This window comes from Acanthopagrus latus, chromosome 21 (assembly GCF_904848185.1).
Source record: "Acanthopagrus latus isolate v.2019 chromosome 21, fAcaLat1.1, whole genome shotgun sequence".
Taxonomy (NCBI): Eukaryota; Metazoa; Chordata; class Actinopteri; order Spariformes; family Sparidae; genus Acanthopagrus; species Acanthopagrus latus.
In genome coordinates, this window is record NC_051059.1 from 16,622,155 (window position 1) to 16,641,623 (window position 19,469).

At 41.4% G+C, this 19,469-nt stretch overlaps 4 protein-coding genes across 15 annotated transcripts in view; 2 read left to right on the forward strand and 2 right to left on the reverse strand.

Moving 5' to 3' along the window:
* arf1 (ADP-ribosylation factor 1) lies at positions 1-3,406 on the forward strand. 3 transcript variants are annotated; one of them, XM_037084272.1, is made up of 5 exons: positions 1-154; positions 1,100-1,270; positions 1,405-1,515; positions 1,662-1,786; positions 1,908-3,406. In XM_037084272.1, the coding sequence occupies exons 2-5, from the start codon at positions 1,123-1,125 to the stop codon at positions 2,067-2,069; spliced, it is 546 nt and encodes a 181-aa protein (XP_036940167.1). In that variant the 5' UTR covers positions 1-154; positions 1,100-1,122; the 3' UTR covers positions 2,070-3,406. The 3 variants fall into 3 exon arrangements, with proteins under 3 accessions (XP_036940167.1, XP_036940168.1, XP_036940166.1); XM_037084273.1 differs by having other exon boundaries at positions 6-154; positions 1,097-1,270; XM_037084271.1 differs by lacking the exon at positions 1-154 and adding an exon at positions 223-510.
* Positions 3,407-4,894: 1,488 nt separating this feature from the next.
* On the reverse strand, positions 4,895-9,408 carry c21h1orf35 (chromosome 21 C1orf35 homolog). Its single transcript, XM_037084269.1, has 8 exons — positions 8,878-9,408; positions 7,669-7,819; positions 7,531-7,576; positions 7,325-7,407; positions 6,760-6,832; positions 6,479-6,558; positions 6,179-6,301; positions 4,895-5,569 (listed from the first exon to the last, which is right to left on the reverse strand). The coding sequence occupies exons 1-8, from the start codon at positions 8,972-8,974 to the stop codon at positions 5,314-5,316; spliced, it is 909 nt and encodes a 302-aa protein (XP_036940164.1). The 5' UTR covers positions 8,975-9,408; the 3' UTR covers positions 4,895-5,313.
* Positions 9,409-9,498: 90 nt separating this feature from the next.
* guk1a (guanylate kinase 1a) lies at positions 9,499-16,778 on the forward strand. Its single transcript, XM_037084270.1, has 7 exons — positions 9,499-9,686; positions 13,006-13,119; positions 13,967-14,008; positions 14,126-14,361; positions 14,569-14,653; positions 14,743-14,828; positions 15,469-16,778. Exons 1-7 carry the CDS (start codon positions 9,653-9,655, stop codon positions 15,505-15,507), a joined length of 636 nt encoding a protein of 211 aa, XP_036940165.1. The 5' UTR covers positions 9,499-9,652; the 3' UTR covers positions 15,508-16,778.
* LOC119011284 (obscurin-like) overlaps positions 16,164-19,469 on the reverse strand; it is a 58,053-nt gene continuing 54,747 nt past the window's right edge. For all 10 annotated transcript variants that reach the window (XM_037084266.1, XM_037084265.1, XM_037084264.1 and 7 more), the window contains one exon: positions 16,164-19,309. In XM_037084266.1, coding sequence (XP_036940161.1) covers positions 18,190-19,309 — 1,120 coding nt within the window. In that variant the 3' untranslated portion in view covers positions 16,164-18,189. The remainder of the gene's footprint in view (positions 19,310-19,469) is intronic.

Genomic DNA, 19,469 nt, shown 5'->3' on the forward strand with positions numbered 1-19,469 from the left:
GCGTGTGCAATCAACCTCTCAGCCACAGGGGGCGACGTCTCCCGCCGTGGTGACCACGGAAGTTTTGGGGGACCGGAACCTTTGACGTGTCAAATTGTAGCCATCTTTCTGTGGAAGGAAACGCCTTGAAGAAGGAAGGAAACACACCAACTGTGTAAGTGTGTTCGAGAAACCTGAATTTATCCAACTCATTGCTGGCTGTAACTCGCAGAAAGCCGTGCGTTAACGTGTAAATGTCGTCTGCGTGGCCGCCATTATGTCGGTCAGGACGTCGAGAGAACAGAGATGTTCAAACTTTACCGATTAGCTAGCTAGCTAAGCAGACGTTACCCTGGTATTTCCGTGTTTACCACTCGTGTCCAGACTTGTATTTAATTGGCATGAAAGGCTGGAAAACAAACTTGGCGTACCTTAAATTAGTTTTTCAATAAATTTCCGAAAATGTGAGCTGGCCGGATGAGTGTTAGCATTTCATCTTAGCAAGCTAACTTTGTTGTATGGATACGTCAGGTTAGTCCGGTAACTTTTAGCATTGCAACTTGACAAGCTAATGTCATAGTACTCCAGCGAGCCGCCTCCTTGCGTGTGAACGTCTAGTTTAATTCACAAGAATTAAACCGGCGTTAACCATTTTCAAAAACCAATGTTGAAATGTCTTATCTCCATAAATCTGACATATGTCGTAGCAAAGAGGAGCAGAGCAATGATACATGTCTGTGAATTGGGGCTGGCATTAAAATGATATTGCGATTGTTTTTTACCTATATAAGTATTGCGATGTAAGTCAACATTAGTGAGGATTATATATTTTGAATCCCGCGTTCGAAATTAATTGTGAAAGCGCTCAAATCCTGCGACATTTGTTGAGGTCAGAACCGAACAAACCTGTTTCCTCACACCTGGAGAACAGGATTTGTAGGCCTGAGCAGCCCTACGGTGGAATAATACCTTTTTAATAACATACAGTACCATTGAAGATGTTATCAGGGTACCCCCTCAAAACAAGCATATGTTGGGCATTTTGCTTTTAAAAATCACTCAGTTGTGAAAATTGATGCTGATTAACTTCCTTTCCATGTTTCTGTTTTTGTTTAAGTAGGATCCACTCACCAGGAAGTCAGGATGGGGGGAGTGTTTGCAAAGGTCTTTGCGGGTTTGTTTGGGAAAAAGGAGATGAGGATCCTCATGGTCGGTCTGGATGCTGCCGGAAAGACAACAATTTTGTACAAGCTCAAGCTCGGAGAGATTGTGACTACTATTCCAACAATCGGTAAAATAACTATGTTTAATCTGGGACTATTACATGGCTGCTCAACATCACAAAATCATTTTCTAAGAATCCAGTTTGTGGACTGTGTGACCTCATAACTGTTAAACAAGAACGTCTCCTTCTTTTTCCTTTAGGTTTCAATGTAGAGACAGTAGAGTACAAGAACATCAGTTTCACAGTATGGGATGTTGGTGGTCAAGACAAAATTCGACCGCTGTGGCGTCATTACTTCCAGAACACACAGGGTACGTTCAGTAATATCAAGTCTTAGAGCGATGATTAGCTTTAATTAACCTTTATTTCTTTGTTTCACAAAGTTTTGTGTTGTATTTCAAAGATATAATGCACATCGCAGATGCACTAATTTTTTCCCCATTTGTTATTGTTCCAGGTCTCATCTTTGTCGTTGACAGCAACGACAGAGAGCGAGCTGGGGAGGCTCGTGAAGAGCTTTCTAGAATGTTGAATGAGGATGAGCTGCGTGATGCTGTGCTATTAGTCTTTGCCAACAAACAAGTAAGTCATACCGAAAATGATTATTGTATGCAGTTGTATATTCCAAACATTTTGCTGCTAGTTTTTCTGTTGTATTCACAAGATTGGCTTCTAATATTTTTTCACTGTTTATTGTTTATAGGACCTTCCGAATGCCATGAATGCAGCAGAAGTCACAGACAAGTTGGGACTTCACAGCCTACGCAGTAGAACATGGTACATTCAGGCAACCTGTGCCACCTCCGGGGACGGCCTTTATGAGGGTCTGGACTGGTTGTCTAATCAGCTGAAAAGCAGATCTTAACCTGCTGTTCACAACTATTCTTCTACACCCAATCTACTCTACTCTTAAGGTGTTGCCAAACTGAGTTACCTTGTCCAAAAAAGAAAAAAAAAAATATGCAGGTTTTTCTAGTTTCACCTCAGATGTTATTATCACAAACATATAGACCAGATGCGCGGGTGATTTATTCTTCTAAAGCTGTGGGTTTTTTTGGTTTTTTTTTATGTAAATGTAAGTGTATTTGGTAATGGAGCAGCTTCTTGCACACATACAAATGGTAATTTCTCTTTCTGGTTGTTGAACAGCCATCGATGCATTCAATAAGAAAAAGGGAAGCGATGGAATAAGAATGGCCCCTAGGACCTCAACGCAATCTGATGACTGGTTATGATCTGGTCACACGTACTGTAAAGAGTGGTCCGTGAGGGGCTTTTAGTTTTCTAGAAACCAGATGGAACAGGATGCACTACCTGCAGCTACTATAGTTGTTCAGCCAGTGACTACATGTCCCTGATTACCATTTATAAAACACTGGCATTGACTATTTGTACTCTGTACTGACATTCCTCTGTGAACACTAACCAGCGTTTGTGATACATGTGATGGCTTGATTTTAGAAATGCTACAATGATGTCCCATCTGTCTGCTTTATGGATGTTTTAAAGGCAGTCTGTTGAGTCAGCATTAATTTTTTTTTTTTGTATTTCTGAGTCTCAGGTTTATCATGTGCTGCCTCTGCAATACTTAATAGAAATACAGCATGGTGTGGTCTGCTGGTCTTAAAGGACATGCATATTTACTGGGTGTTTACATCATTAAGCTGCACAGGAGCTTTTACCCAACTTAGTACATATTTCAACAGCCATATGCTATAACTTGTTATGTGTATTGTGGCAGGTAATTGGAACGAAAGGAGTTGCACACCGCCCTTCTGTCTTCACTAAAGGCTTCAGCAAGTGATGCTTTTTCTTTACTCTGTCATCAAATGTGGGAAATGGCATTTTTAATGGCAATACAGAATCATTTTCAGCTACATGTTTGATAAAAGAAACCAGTATTTCTTTGTTTGCAGCACATCATCCCTGAGGTAAACAGGACAAGGTATCCAAGACACATGTTGCCTCTTATTTCCAAGCTTCTTTTCTTAAAGGTGTGGGTCTTGCTTTACTACTCTGAACGTGTTTCAGGGCTGCATAAAGATTATTTGATTTATAACTGCTTTAATTTATCTTAATCTCTTAAGATTTTTTTTATGTAAACCTTTTGTTTTGTGAGGAAAAGGCAATGTAATTTAAGTGACTGGGTAAAAAAAATCTTTCAATCTATGCAATAAAAATGTCAAATGCTGAGGTTTGAAATGTAGCTTTTTCTCCCTTCTTGGTATAATTTTGTGACTTTGTACAACTTTTAAAGGATGAGTTCACCTAAAGATGAAAGTATTGTCTTAGCTGGAGTAAACACACAAAAATGCAGCATTGAATGGCTCCATACTGCTCATCTAGTGTAATCCAAGCCTGTAGATGCCCAGAGATGTCAAACTGATTTGAAAAGTTATCAAAAGCTTTTTTTTTTCAAGTCAGATGTACCTCATCTAATGTTTAGGGTGTAAACAATGTTTTTTTCCAAATCCATTTGGGATTTCAAAAAAATGCATAATAGTTAAGGTATGCCGTTGGGAAAATGAAGCAATTGGAGGATGTCCCTTTCACAATTATTTGACATTTTATTGGCCAAACAATTTAACTGATGTTAGGGCCGTCACCCTTTGACCCACAGAGAAATGTGGTGGCCTGAGGTGGTGTAAACCACCCAATGCTGGGGTTACAGCAGTAATGTGGAGAGCACACCCTGCCTCACATTGTGCAGCGGTGGCAATCTAAGACAGCATTCTTGCAGGTTGATTAGGCTGCTATGGTTAATGCAGCCAAGCCTATAAAACATGGCAAGAGACGATGGTGGTGTTGGAAGGGGAGGGAGTTGGAGTCTCGGGTCCCTCGTAGGGCTGCTTTGTGTGGCCTCCTCTCCTGCTGCTCCATCAGCTTGGTTTGTGTGTGGCGGTCTAACGGTACTCGGTCATATAAAAGGACCAGCCTGGTTTTTTGCACTCTTCTTTATGAATGCCTTGCTCTTTTTTAGTGCACCCCCCAGGTGCCAGCCAGCAGAATACCCTCTTTCAGACCAATTCAAGGCAAATGCAAACACTACACTCTATTATGACCAGTGGAGAGCATTCCAATGGTATCACACCAGTCAGGGAGCTTGAACCTAGAACGGTGAGGGATTAAGAAGCACTGGCATGACTGAGAAAAGAAAAAGGAGCGGGGCTGCTGAGTCGTGCAAGAGGCACAGTGGGATGGAGGAGATGTGCAGACAGCAACGTCTAAAATATTTTCTCACTAATGCTGACGTTTCATGACACAAACATTACTGTGCTGCCGAAAACTTGCCAAAAGCTATTTACCTATGTAATGTAAACTGGTTAATTTGTTTTTCGTTGCCTCTGTCCCAACTCGTTTGAGACGTGTAACTGGCATCAAATTCAGAATAAGCTTCTGTTTATAAAAATCCATGAGGTTGCTAAGGAAAAAATTGAAGTATACTGTTTTTGTAGTGTTTTTAGCTGAGTATAGGTGACAAAAGATTAGCGAAAAATAAAAAATGATCACATTCTGCTTTCTTTACACAGCAACCCAACTTTTATTGGACTTTAGGCTGTACGACACTTTAAAAAATGTTTGTATGAAGACTGATAATTCAATCTGTATTGGTATTTTTACTAGAGCTACTGTCAACACGTGTTGGTTGAGCAGTTTCCAGGAAAAGAAATCTCACAGCACAACAGAAAATCTCTGCTTGTGGCATTACCGTTCTGATTTAATTTTCCAACATTTTTCCAAACAGTGACAGCCACCAGGGCCAGACACAGGGATAAAAGATCATTTTGTTTTGCTTTGTGTAGTATTTTAACCAATTAGATAAAAAACAAGATCACAATCTATCACAATACAAAATATGATATTTAGCAATTTAATCACATTAAAAGTGTTAAACAGAAACACTAAAGACATGAGAGTCCCCATATTGACTTATTGGGGTAAGAAACTAAAACACAAGGCCAACGCCTGTTAATCAGACACGTCGACCCGTCTCCATCCACACTCAGATTGGCCGTTGAGAGTAAATGAGGTCTTCGGGGCCATCGAGCTGCTGCGGAGCATTCTGTCCGTGTTATGCGTCTTTGAATTGGGGGAGGGCAGGGAGGACATTAGTCGTCCGAGTCTGTGTCATGGCGCCGCCTGTGGCTTTGTATGGCACCAGCAGGGGCCGTCTTGTGGCCGGCAGGGTGACGGGGGACCGGAGACCCCCCGTCCGAGGAGTCTGAGTCATGTCGCTGCCGTCGGTGATGGGGGTAGGAGGGCTGTCGCTCGGCCTTTGCTCCCCCCCTTGAATGGCTGTCATGGGGTCTGGCTCCACTCTGACTATGGTATGATGGATTATGATGATGGTGGTCCTTTCTCTGCCTGAAGAGTAAAAGGAAACAAACAATTCATGATTGAGTCGTGGTGGACAGAGTAAGATGTGGTCCGGCTGGGGAGCAAGAAGCTGACTGATGAGCTTTATGGTGACATCCATGGAAAACACCCAATGACAGCTTTAAAGTGAACATAACTGGATAGTTTGTGGACACAAGTCTGTGCATTTACCACTCATGAATCTGGTACACTACAATCATATGTTGAGTTATATAACAAATCCTTTACCACCAGAACATAATTAGCGAGCTTCATTATTCATCTGGTATGTCCCCAACTCTCCGATACGCCTGCTTTTCAGGATAATTCTGTGGTCTTGAGAGACGTGCACCCCAAATTTAAGAGGTAATACTTCAAGATGCTGTGTGTAGGACAGTGCCTTAGTGCCCTCTAGTGGTGAGTGAGGAAAGATTGCGTTTCATAGCCAGTCAGAAATTCTCCAAATTGTCCAGAATACAGGGGGTGGAACCACTTTTAATATATTTTCAGAAAATTATGCAACCTTTGAAAAAGTCTGTGATGACTAATATAAATGTGATCTAGAAATGTCAAATTGTCAAATCTCAGGCAACTGGAGAACACTGCAAATAAACCAACCTCTTTCTGTTGTCATCCGAGTCTGATGAGGACGAGTCTCTTCTTTGCCTTTTCTTCTTTTTTTCCTTCTTCTTTTTCTCCTTTTTGCTCTTTTTTTCTTTCTTCTTCTTTTTACTCTCGTGCCTATAGACAAAAAGGAAGTAGTGATATGTGAATATCATTGAATTAAACACAGCAAACTGGACATAGAGTCACATTTTGAGCAGTAGAAATAAGTATTTGATGTTTTTCCCTGTGTGAAATATTATGCAGGTGTTATGTGAGTTATCTTAGGTGGTGGCAAATGTGAGCTGTGCTCACCGTTGTTCCTCGTTGCCTCGTTCTACACTCTGAGAAGTCTTTGTTGTTGAGGTTTCTGGACGAGCTTCTGTTTTGTGATGCTGTAAGGAAAGCATTTCATTAATCTTTTTGTGCAGTCAAATGACATAAACGTCCAACTCTTCATCTTTTCGCAGCTTCTAAAAAGATCACCGGGCCCGTTTGTCCATCTGTCAAACCGGACTTCCATTTTAAACATCGGCATCTTACAGTGTGAGCATCAGAAAATGTTCAGTGACATCTACCAGAAGTAAAAAACTTACCGTAAAAACAGGCAAGCCTATTTTAGCTGCCTCTTTCTCCTTTTGGGAGAGCACCATTTTCCTTGACCCTGCACTGCAGATGGAAACACTCATTTAGAAACACTTTACAATCACAGAGCATTAAGATAAGTGGCTCTCTTGCTGGCACCTCAATGTCAACAGGAGGAGCATTTCAATGACTTTTAACAGAACCAAATATAAAACTGTGAGGCACATGGACATATATTCACTTATTGTTGCTTGCTCTAAAAATAAACACCTTTTTAATGATAGCTAACAATAATGTAGGACCATGATCAACTAAAACTCTGACTGAAACCATATAAACAAATGTGTGGAAACACTTCAGATATTACGTTGGTGACTACTTTCTGGGCCCTCGTCAAAGTTAGCATGTTGTGATACGTGATGGAGACTTTCCATGTGGATTTCTGCATACTGTCACATGTCAACTATAAGTATTTTAAGGTTGTTTTGTTTTACAAAACATTGCGACTGATACTAGGTTGTCATATCCTATATGTAAGTTGACTGCTTAAAAAAAAGAAATTAATAATAAAGTCACCTGGAGCTCCCCAAGCCTGAGATACGATCCACATCTTTCTCCTCGCCGTCAGCCTCTTCCCTCCTGCAGACATCCGCAAGGTCCTGGTAAGAAAATTTGAAAAAACAAAAAAATAACAAAATTGAATCATTCAGCCTTTTTAATGAAGTTTTTCATAAATTCATGTTGAGCTTTTGAGAAAAGTAAGACCAAACAACATGACATACCTCTTTGGTCAGGCCAGTCGGTTGCCTTTTAATATTCTTGTGCCCACTAGATATGAGAATAAAAGAGATAACCAGTTCATATCTATTGGCCCACACTTGTGTTTATCACGCATTTCGCTTCCAGGAAATTAAACTTACAGGGCAGCCATCAGTGCCTCGTGCTCCGCAGCCTTGACGGCAGCAAGCTCCTCTTCTTTGGACAAAGGTCTGCTGCCTTTTTTGTCTCTTGCGTACCACGTCAGATCTTTGCCTTTTTGCCATCGTCCTACCGGTGCCATCAAGGAGTTCCCTGGAAACAAGACAGAGGATTTGAGAGCAGATGATGAGACGCTGTACTGGTAACATCCCTGAGACAACCCCTAGAGAGACTTTGCTCTAGTAGCACCCATAGTGGTGTTAACAGCATTTAGGGATGTAACTTTTTCTTGTAAACAGATATGAAGTAAGTGCTATATTCCAGTGGGACGCCTGGCAGCAGTGTCCCACACAAAACCTCACCATCGTCAGGGCCAATGAACCAACTCCAAAGGATGTCACGGGATGATTTCAGTCACGTCTACCAGTTATATTTTCCAGTGTTCAGTGACATTATTGTTTTATTGTTAATAAGACATTTTTTAAAAAAAATCTGCACCCATTCTAGATTCCTAAAACAGATATCATCAAGCGAAAGACAAACAACAAAATTTCACATCTGAGAAGCAGGGATTTCATTCTTGCTTAAAAAGTGATTAAAAGATTGTTGGCCTCCATTTCTTCTTCTACTAGTTGACTAATCGTTGCAGTGATGTTGGTGTGTGGGGGTGAACTTCTTTCTCTGAACACATGATGGAGGAATCAATTTGGCAACAATACTGAACTTTGAAAAAGTTCCCATTTTGGTTGCATAGTATTTCTAGAGCAACCCTCTTATCATATTAGACTTTAAATATTGGAGTTTTTAAAAAGGTACCCGTGTGTTTAATCGACTTCATGTTGTCAAATGTAACGATGAGGTCGCCTATTGTAGATGATCCTTTTATGTCACAGCTGTGGGTGCTACGTAGTAATGCTGACATGTTGACAGCGGTGTGGGCTCTCGCAGGAGGTACGTGGGTCTGCACGGAGAGAGGGAGCAATAAAAAAGTGCTGCTGCAGTGTGAAGAGATAAAAACTGGACTAATAACGAGCCACTGCACCAGCCCTGGGTGTTTGTAATGAGGGACTCTACGACAAAGGGTAAGGAAAAGGAAACATGCGGAGTACTGACGCCTCGTTGTGTAGTTGTGATTTTTGGAGTCTTGCTCTGTTGGTCGCATGTCCGCACACAGCCATTAGCAATTTGCCTGCTAGCTTGGCTAAACTTACCGAGATAATTTTCTCTGTGTTTATCCACTTTCACGTCGTCCCAGTTGAACTGGTCCTGACCTCCGCGGACGCCCCCAGATCTTGACGAACCGAACATTTTGGCTCGTTGCGGTAAAGTCTTGGAGAAAAGTAGCGTGTCGTTAGCTCAAACAGCTGACTTTAGCCACATTAGCACACGAGCAGCGCGATTGGTCGGGCCTTCAGCGTTCGCTCATCCGGGGAGTTTTGCGGTGAGTTTAGTTTCCCCTCGCCTATCGGAAAAACGTGTTTCCTGTTGGTGGTGTTTACTTAGACCACTGAAACGAATCCGGAAGCTAATTCGTCAACCATTCATCGAAAAAAAACCTAAAGAGCGACAGACGAATAGTTGGTTATAAGCGCCTTTAACTCAAGCTATGCTATGCTATATTGCTAACATTACTCTGAGACATGAAAACAACGCCGTCGTTGAACAAAAAAAGCCTGGTCATGCGTGTGTTTTGCTCTCCGTCAAAGAAGAGGCTGCAGCTACAACTCTGAACACGTATATTTAAAATAGCAGCGTCTGTAGCATCTGTTCCGTTGAGCTAATGCTGCTAGCAACTCCGCGTTGCTGTGTATTGTCGCGCGCATTCTCGACGCTCTTGAACGTAACGTGTTGATGTTTTGGCCCGCAGTGATGACGTAGGCAGCACAGTTTTCCCCTTATGGCTCTGCTCGCAGAAATCGCACAGAGCGGAGGAGAGGGAAAATCCTCCGGAGACGACCCGGCGATCGTGGACTAACGTAACTCCCGATGTACATGAGATATTTTTCCAGGCTATTGTCAGGTAGGAAGGAGGATATTTGTTTAAAATCTGTTGTTTTTTTCTGAATCATCTGCCGCATCACTGCTGCTTTCACTGCCATTCATTTCTCTTCAGTGTCATAGATGGTTTATATTGCTTGTTGTTGTTGAAGAAGATGGTTGTTGTGTGATCACTGAGCAGGTTTAGCCAGTTTAACTGTGTGATTAGTGCTACATATGAACACCGTCTTACTATTGCTGTACATCAGTTTTAATGCCGCCAAAAATGATTTGTGAACCTGCGCCATCTGTTATTCCCTGTAGATGGGATCCATCAGGGGTAACTGTTATTGAACTCAGGCAGTGCTTTTTTAAATGGTAATTTATTAGCGTATTATTATAAAAAACAAATGATTCACAAATGCACAAAACAGTCATACACATTTCCTCCTGGAAATGCTTCTCTAGTTTGTCTTTACTAGCCTTAAAAACATGAACTCGTCATTTAATCACAGCGTGTTTTATTGCTCCTGGTAGTGCTTTTAAATGCTTCCAACAGTGAGTCAAAGTGCACTTTGTTAGGAGTTTTTATCAGTTAGATAATTCCTGTGCAGTTGTGACTCTCACTTAATGATAATACAGTACAACACGGAAAGTCCTAATCTTTAGTTTCTGTGTGCGATATGAAAAAAGATAGAATGAGTCTGAATCAATGAGTAGTTGTTGAACATGTGCTCATGTAATGGCTTAATCACCTCTACCTGAACTTCAGGGTCAACAATGTTTTCACATTACATACTGTGTGTTGTACTTTGTAGGGCTGCAACACTACATTAGTATGTCAGCAGTGTTTCCATGAATTAAAACCTCAGTTTGTCCATAAAAGTGTAAAAAAATTCTGACCAAAATTCTCACAAGTTGACTTAATCAAGTATTTTAACAACAAGCAATTGAAAACCCAGACATATTTAATATGCCATCAGAGAGAGCATCAGCCATAAAATGTTCATTGTTTTGTGTAGTTTGTACATTTTTGTTGACAAATTGATAAATCAATATATTGTTGCTGCTTTCACCCTGACCACCCAGCAGACTGTGACCGACAGACCTGACAGATTTCACATGATTTGAGTTATGCTTGAGGCCTCTATCAGTCATGTGGCGTTCCGTGCACATGATTAAAGTTAAGCTCGGTGCAGCTTCCAATAAGCGTCTGATTTTTAAACCCACATGTCTCTCATTTCCTGTCAGCTCCGTGTCAAAAGGTTCATTCTTGTGTAGGTGCTGGGTTGTATTTGGCTGATAGTCCCAGAAGCTTTTCACAAAAGAAATGCAAATGAGATCTTACTAAACATTAGTTAAAAAAAAATCCTGACTACAAATTTACAAAACTTTGTACATTTAAACTGAATCTAATCTTAACTTTTGCTTTGGCATTGGTAATATTTCACTCCAGGGCTGCAACTTAAACCCTTGTTATTTTGTTGTGTATTTGTAAATTAAGATAAATGTCAATCTGCTGCTCAAAGAAGTATAGAGGATTTAGTCTGACAGGTTGTAAACTGTAAATATAATTTTTTATTTTATAACTGACAACACTTGAAAAGTGAATATGAAGATTAGGTTGAATAATCAATTATTTCAGCACTTATTCATCACTGTTTAGGAGGCAGTTCTTTAATAACGGAAGTAAATATACCTTTGCAGATTAATCAACAATAATAATAATTGTGAGTTGCGGCCTTCAATTGATTACATTAAGTTCTTGCCGACTGATTTTCTGTGAATTACAGGTTTTGGAATCAGTAAGATGATATATTCCTTTCTTGAGCACCCAGAGTGGAATTAGGGTGTTACAACAGCAAATGAACAGAAAAATGGATAAATAAGAGTACATAGAATAAGAAGAGAGTAACCTATAAATGAAAATAATAATTTACTGCTGCCTTAATTGTTTGATTAAATTGCACAGATAGAATCATCGAAGCGTTTTCAGTCCGAGGCCAGGAATCTGAATATGTTGAATCTTCCTCACTGGCCCCTGGAAAAAAAGAACTGCTCCTTTAATCAGCGTTCAAGAGGCGACAGAGAATGCCTCTTGTCATCTGCACCTGCGGAGTCCAGAGGCGACCTCGCTGGTTTGCCTGGAGACAAGAAGGCTCGCAGTTTTATTCTTGGCTATAAAAGAAACTGATCAAGCATAATTTAACTTTGTGTTCAAAGATGGATTAGGCTCATACACATATACACATTTATAGTTTTTATCTGTTGCTTGTCATCATGTCATGTGGACTACCTTATTCCTGGACTAACTACCAGCCTGTCTGATACCTGATGTGAGTAATAGGAGGCCTGTAACCGATAGCCATGATGATTTACATAAGCTTCACACTGTGGTCCTCTGTAGCTGCTTTCCCATCGCTACTTTCTGTTTTGGAAGATTCTCATAGCTGTAACTGAAAACCAGCTGACTTCCTGTTATACTGCATTGTTCTTCTCCACCCACAGAAAACTCATAATGTCGTAGAAGAATTGTGTTGAGTCTCAGCCTTTGGATTATAATAACCAAAAAAAAAAAAAAAAAAAGCCATACAGGACTTTTCCTGTTATATTCTCACAGTTTTTAAATTCATCCTGGACTGCTAAATATACTCCAGTGTAAACATGGCCCTTCCCTCTTCTTTTCACTCCTCCCTCCTGCGTTTGTACACACCAGCCCCCGATCACACCCTCTATGTTCACTTCCCCTTCTGCTCGAGCTCTGCGTGTATAGACGAAAGGTAAGCAGGAACTCCACAGGATACATTTTATTCTTTATTTGTGTAGTTCACTTAAAAATATGGTAATGAAAGAAGGTTGTGTGGAACATATCACAGTGTAGAGATGGAAAGATGCTGATGTCTTTGCTTCTATGCGTGTCTGTAACTGGATGGCTCCATAATGTACATTTTAAGTGGTTGTTTACTTGAATACGTGGCCATGTGTGATTTAAAAGTCAGTTTTTCCTCTCAGCCTCTTGTGTTTCTTAGCCTTTTCTGCTCTTTCCTGCAATCACGAGCAGAGTAGGACTCTCCAATTAGTGAGTAATTGCTCCTCGACAGCACCATGGTAACCTCACGGCTTGCCTTGTGGGAGATGTTCCAGCCTCATCATCATCCGGGCTTATCATTTTATCGCGCTTATCCCAGCAGACTGGAGCAAAGGCCCGTCTGAACACGTCTAACCCCACTGTGATGTTCTGAAGAGTTGGATTTGGTCTTTTTATGACTCATGCCACAGGATTCCAGCGGTTGTGTGTCAGCCCCTCCGCCCTTGCCCATTTGTTTGCTTACGCTGAACTCTTCTCTCCTCCTCTCCTGCAGCTATGGCTGGACCAAGGCCTGTGGTGCTGAGCGGCCCGTCGGGAGCAGGGAAGAGCACGCTGCTGAAGAAGCTCATGAAGGAGTACGACAGCGTGTTTGGCTTCAGCGTCTCCCGTAAGTCCGCCCGAGCATCTTTTACATGAGTTTTTGTGGTTGGAGTTCTTGTCAGCTGCAAGGCTCGTCACTGATGAGAACAGTCTGACATGTAGGTCATTCAGTGTTTGGTGTAGGGGTGTCGTGATATTCACAATAACCGTGACATTGTGCATATTCTTGTCAGTAATGCACATATGGTAATAACGTCTGGGTAACCGAACAAAGATGGCCCCTCCCTCCTCTTTTGTTCATTAGTTCACCTGGTTGCCTTTTTCACTAGTAGTTAAGGAGATGATAATGTTGTTTTGTACACTTTCTTTCCCAGTTCTCGTCACAGACTCTCTCCACCCCGCTACACTTGTATGTTGAGGGTAATTAATTAGCCAAAAAATTGATTAAGCACATAATGAACAAAGTTAAAGTTGAATTTGATTGTCTTGATTTCTTTGGCCAAGATAATCGTGTAGTGAAAATCTGATACTGTGGCCGCCCTGGTTTGGAGATGCGGATGCATGCACGTGTTACTCGCGCAGTGTTATTGAATTAATGCTGCAAATGATAATGATTATATTCATTTTTTTTTTCATAGTTTTATTTTAACTGTATGAGTCTAGTTAAACTTCCTTTTTATGATTCACCATTCAAAAACATAGCTTTTGAGTTTTAGTTAATACTTTTCTGTGGATCAGATGATTAATAAAACTAAAAGGGCAAACTAATCAGTTATTAGGATGATCATAAGCTATCAGTCGGTCATGGAAATTCTTGCTGACAGATTTATCTGTAGATCAACAAATGGGTTCATCGACTGTTTCAACTTCTCAGATAAATAGTAGACTGACATGAATGTCTTCTCAACCCTCAGATACAACAAGAAATCCTCGACCCGGAGAAGAGAACGGCAAAGGTACGACACATTCCTTCTTTTTTCTCAAGCGCTGCGACATTACATCACGTGTTTTGAGTCAGCAGTATTTTTGCTTTCTTGATCTGTAATCTATATATTCCGCTTCCTGTGTTTCAGATTACCATTACGTCACGCGGGAGGCGATGCAGGCAGGGATCGACAACGGGGAGTTCATCGAGAACGCCGTGTTTTCCGGGAACATGTACGGGACGAGTAAAGCTGCCGTGCAAGACGTCCAGGCGAAGAACCTCATCTGTATACTGGACATCGACATGCAGGGCGTGAGGAACATCAAAACGACAGACCTCAATCCCATCTACATCTCCATCCAGCCACCGTCCATGGAAGTCCTGGTAAGCGCAGGAGGAAAAGCGTGTCATTGAATTGACAGCAGGCTCGTCTATTTGTATCATTTTCCCTGGCAGATATCAGTTTCTGGGTGTGGACTTTAGTTCTCTTTGTGCCACAGGTAACCGGTCATACAGGTTTTGGATGCTCTGATTGTCTCTGAATGCCTCGAGGGCTGGGACTGACATTTTTTCATTCTTTTATTGCTTCAGGAAAAACGCCTGAGAGAGAGAAAAACTGAGTCGGAGGAGAACCTTCAGAAGCGCTTAAATGCAGCCAAGGTGGACATGCAGTTTAGTAAGTATTCATTGTTTTTCTGTTGGAAATCAAGAAACCACGTAAAACTTTAGAAACATGACTCTGAACTGCTCTCCATCTCCTTATAGGTAAAGAACCTGGCGTGTTTGATGCCATAATTGTCAATGATAACTTGGAGGAGGCTTACGGGCAGTTAAAAAACGCTCTGCTCGAGGTGAGTGACCATTACATCATCAAACGCATCAACACGTTTTCACCCCTGCACACATCAAATGAAAACATTTTAAGATAAACACGATTCAGTGAAACCGAGAGTATGTAACTTTGCAAAATTGTCTCTAATGTGAGCTTCACATGTCAGACATTCAATATTAATTCCTATGTATTATTATGCATATAGCTTAAGCACTACCTGATTATTTTTATTGTCACTAGTTTACTAGTTTCACAAACAGAAATTGATCCATTCGATCCAAGAACATTTGGAAATTTTAGATGCGCTGCACATTTTATATTATTTTATTCCAACTGAAATTAGCCAAGGTCTAAACCTGAGATGAGCTGACTCAGTGAACTCATGAACTGGTCTGTTTGTCTTCCTAGCTTGAGCTCAAGTTACACAGAATTTTGGGAAGTCACAGATAAACTTGATGTCTTAAAAAGTCACTGGCTCAAGAGGACCTTGGGAAATAAAGGCAAATTCAACATGCTATTGTCCTGTAATTACCACTTTAGAAAAAGTTACACATTCTTGCTTAATATTTCATGTTCATTTGTTGTTACTTTTTCCTGACCAACATTACCTGCCTGTTTTTAGAAGCTTTATGAAATCAATTTGTTTTGTCCCTTCCTAGGAAATTAATAAGGTCAAGAAGGTCAACATGTCTTCGTAGGACACAGCAGCATCCCGGCAACCCTTTTTTTCCCCATCCAGCTACTTCTCACCAAAACCACAGACCTCCATTCCCGTCGTGAACATTCCCTCAGACGGTGGTCTGTGAACCTCAGACATCCCTTAGCGGATATACAAATACTTAGGTTTTACATGGTATTTAGAGGTAGTTATTACCAAATGATAACATGCTGTTAAGTGGAACATTTTTTTTACGTAAACTAAACGCTTTCCATATTTTTATTTTCATTTGTATGAAGGAAGGATACTCCAATAATGCTTACTTGATATGTGACTGACTGGCGTGGGGTGCAGGATGTTCTGTCCTCTCACCGAGCTGGAGTAACACAAATACAACTCACACCATCATGTGGATGAAACTGGTCCTCCAGGGGGTGTAAGGAAAAAAGCATTTCTGGATATGTTCTGGCAGCGAGTTTCGTTACTCATTACTGTTCACGGTGAGATGGATTTACAAGAAGGTGAAATGTACTCGGGGGAGTTTGTTGTCAAACGTTTCATTCAGGAGGGAAACCTCGTCTGAATCTTCAGCACTACAACTAATTTCTGGAAAACACGGCGACTCGGAGTACATGCAAAGGCGACTGTGTACAACTATTCCAGCGCTGGTGGTGGTTGATGCTTTTCTTTTACAGGTTTTTTTATTTTTATTTTTTTGTAAATTGCAACAGAGTGTGCTAACTCCATTAAGTTTGGTTTGCTTGATATCCATAAATACTGTCGTGCTCTAGTAGGATTTAAAATTCCATGTTAGACATAGAAAACGACGCTTAAAACTGTCACTTTTAATAATTATTTTTTCGGACAGAACAATCTAACTGTTTATTTTACAGTTGTAAATTTGTATAACTTTTATATTGTGTAACTGTATCATTTTGCAGCCTCACCTGTACAGCAAAACGACACTCTGGACTATTTTGATTCCTAACTAAAGGTGACGTTTTTAACTTGGAGGGAGAATTAAAATGCGTGTTTACCTTTTTTTTCCTATTGCTTAGAATCAAGCACACAAATCGTCTTTTACTTGAAAGCTGAAAATATTTATGACCCTCCTGTAACTTGGTGTTTTTTTTCCCTTAACAATCCATTTCTTTAAGTTTTGAAGTGTCCACTTACACAGTAATTAAATGTTACACCAACTGAGATGCATGTAGTTCTCTGTGTTATTTTACACTTAAACATCTCTTATAATAATGTGCTTGTTGTTGTGGACATCATTATGTATTAAATCTATTAAACATCCAGCAGTGAGACAATGTTATCTGTTGAATCTTTAATAAATATGTTACGATACTGGAGGCAGAATTTGGTGAATGTGTGCTATACATAAGAATTCTGAAAAAATCTGGACATTATTTGCGATACATTTTATTTCATTCAGATTTAACAGAGTACTCAAACATGTTTCCAAAAACTACACATGTACAGTACAAGCAATTACAATCCGTTGTGCTTTAATATTAATACATAACATGATCCTTGTCACTGACTAAAAACAACACAAACACCACACATATTTCAGGGGACAGCTTCTGTATTCTAGTGAAAAGGTAGTCAATTCTGTGAGCTCAAGTACTTCACATAAACATTAACTCACAATCAAATGTGACATAACAAATCCGGTTACGCTGGATAAACACCCACCTGCTGTGGGGAAGCAAATACATGCAGTCACTCAAATATCAAATATCTGTCGCTTACACATGAATATCCCTGTGATATGCGGTGAGTTCAAAGGTAACTGCACTGCATTCATAGACACAAAAATGTTTCAAAAGCCGAGTGTAATATTCAGTTCACAATTAAAACGTAAATTACAACGTAAATGCAGTCAAATAGAGTTCTGATGTGAACCAGGCTGTCGTTCTGACTGCTCGACAACAAATCCTTCACAAACAACCCAAGTAGAAGAGAACTCATGATTGATCTTTTTTTTTTTGACAAACTGACTATGATTTCACCAAATCACCAACAACCAGAGTTCTGTTGTTAACTTAACATAATCAGTGTTGCATGAATGAACTCATCAATACTGAACTAGTAACATGTAGACATGACCTCATTAAAAGTCATTAACTCCCACATTCGCTGCTCCAGGAATCCAAAGGCACCGCAAAAGTGCAAAAGGCAACATTTCTTTAAAGGTACAAAAGTAAAACCAAGAAATATAGCTAGCTAAAAATAGTGTACTATTTGTTTATGTATATAGCAACAGTCTCCGTTAATGATAATGCTTGAATCAGTAAATATTGGTGGGTCAAAGGTTATCATTTTGTAAAGGTGTCTACAACATGATGAAATTGTTCATCAGTAATAGCCTTCATTTCTTGGTTTCTGTCCACTGTGGATACTGTAAAACACATAATGTATGTGTCTTGAAGCATTTCTAACAGAGCAGCGCAGGGACTGAAACACAGTGACTTAGTGATAGCTATATTTTCCAACTCATCTCATCCAAAGACACCATCTGACTCTAACCATTTGTAAAGAAACAGACTCAGAGGAGGAGCCTATTTTTGGATGGGCAGCTTTAAAATGGAATGGTTTGTCAAATGCAGTAAATATACTTCAGGTTAGAATATGTCTCATTCGTCATCTAGGTAGAAATGTCCCCGTTTAAGACTAAGAGGGTTTGTGGTACTAAATCAAAATAGTTTGCTTACTACTGGTTCTGATAAAGGTTATCACTGATTTGAAGAGTGACCGGGTTTCCCACTGATGTGTAGCCGTAGGTCTGAGTTGACACTTTGGTTTTGAAGCTCTGCTGCCCACCCTCGACTCTCTGCACCTCTGAGCAGTATGATGGCTTCACTTCCAGTTTGGCGTGGCTCACTTGGATGGGGACGTGCCTCTCCGTCCTGGACCGGGCTCCGCTGGCTTGGGGGGCAGCAGATGAGAAAAGGCTGCTGGGGAGGAGATGCTCCCTGAAGCGGCTGAAGAATCCGCTCCTCTGCCTTGGCGCCGTGATGGGACGGCCCACGTTGAGGACCACCGGCTGCCCCACAGCAGACCCGCCAATCTCCCTCTGCAGCACAGAGATCTCACAGGGCGTCTCTGCAGCGACGCTGTGGACGTTGGAGGCGCCATATGTCTCTCCTTCTTCTGGGACGTAATCCTCCAAGTCTTCGAGGGTCAGGACGCGGCCTCCTTGTGTCAGAATCTGAGGCTCCTGTTTTGCCGATGACTTGTGATCATGATCTTCGTCATCTGGTTCAAAGATGACAGTTTGTTGATCATCCAGGTCGCTGCTGTCCTCTCCATCTGCAGCGAGGATGGATGAGAGCTCATGTGGCTCTCCGGGGATTAGTGTGACAGAACCAGAGGTGACATGACCCTCCTCTTCCACCCAGGAGAGCGGCTGGCTGCTGACGTCTTCCGGAAGCTGGGCCTGCACCACCAGCTTGTTGTTGGAATTGTTGGTGTTTGGGTTTTCCGGGGGAGACCGCTTGGGTCTGGAAGGTGTAGCTGCACGATCAGACCCTGCCGGGGAAATGCCTCTCCTCCTGAGCAGCCTGGGCGATTTGTTGACCTTGTACTCGATGACCTCCTCTACCTCAACCCACCTGGGCTTGCTCTCCACGACCCTGACTTCAGCACCCTCAGGTTCAGTGACATAGAGGGTCGGGATTGTTGTCTTTCTTGCGGCGGGCATCCTCCTCACCCTGGCTGTTGGGGGCTCTGGGGTGGAGGTCTCTGAGCGGTGAGCTCCAACAAGGGATGCTCCGGGGGATCTGTGCCTCCTCATGCGTGGGTTCTTTACCACAGTGGTTATAGTCTCCTCACTGGCATGAACAATAAGAGACGACACAGGCATTATTAGAGCTGCGGTATCAAGTGGTTAAATATAAATGCTGTCTGAGGAGCTGCAGTAATAAGGCTGCCGGTTAAAGAAGACAGCACCGTGGTGAAGACAGCCCATCCTCTCATCACCCTAGTGATGGA

Bases quoted from the DNA above. Each gene is read 5' to 3' on its own strand.
- arf1 (XM_037084271.1), top strand. The intron at 1,271-1,404 runs GTAAAATAACTA...TTTTTCCTTTAG, and splicing joins GACTACTATTCCAACAATCG to GTTTCAATGTAGAGACAGTA. The intron at 1,787-1,907 runs GTAAGTCATACC...TATTGTTTATAG, and splicing joins TAGTCTTTGCCAACAAACAA to GACCTTCCGAATGCCATGAA.
- c21h1orf35 (XM_037084269.1), bottom strand. From the start codon at position 8,974: ATGTTCGGTTCGTCAAGATCTGGGGGCGTCCGCGGAGGTCAGGACCAG. The intron at 6,833-7,324 runs GTGACTTTATTA...TTCCATCTGCAG, and splicing joins TCAGGCTTGGGGAGCTCCAG to TGCAGGGTCAAGGAAAATGG. The intron at 6,302-6,478 runs GTGAGCACAGCT...TTTTGTCTATAG, and splicing joins CGAGGCAACGAGGAACAACG to GCACGAGAGTAAAAAGAAGA.
- guk1a (XM_037084270.1), top strand. From the start codon at position 9,653: ATGTACATGAGATATTTTTCCAGGCTATTGTCAG. The intron at 13,120-13,966 runs GTAAGTCCGCCC...CTCAACCCTCAG, and splicing joins GTTTGGCTTCAGCGTCTCCC to ATACAACAAGAAATCCTCGA. The intron at 14,362-14,568 runs GTAAGCGCAGGA...TTATTGCTTCAG, and splicing joins CACCGTCCATGGAAGTCCTG to GAAAAACGCCTGAGAGAGAG.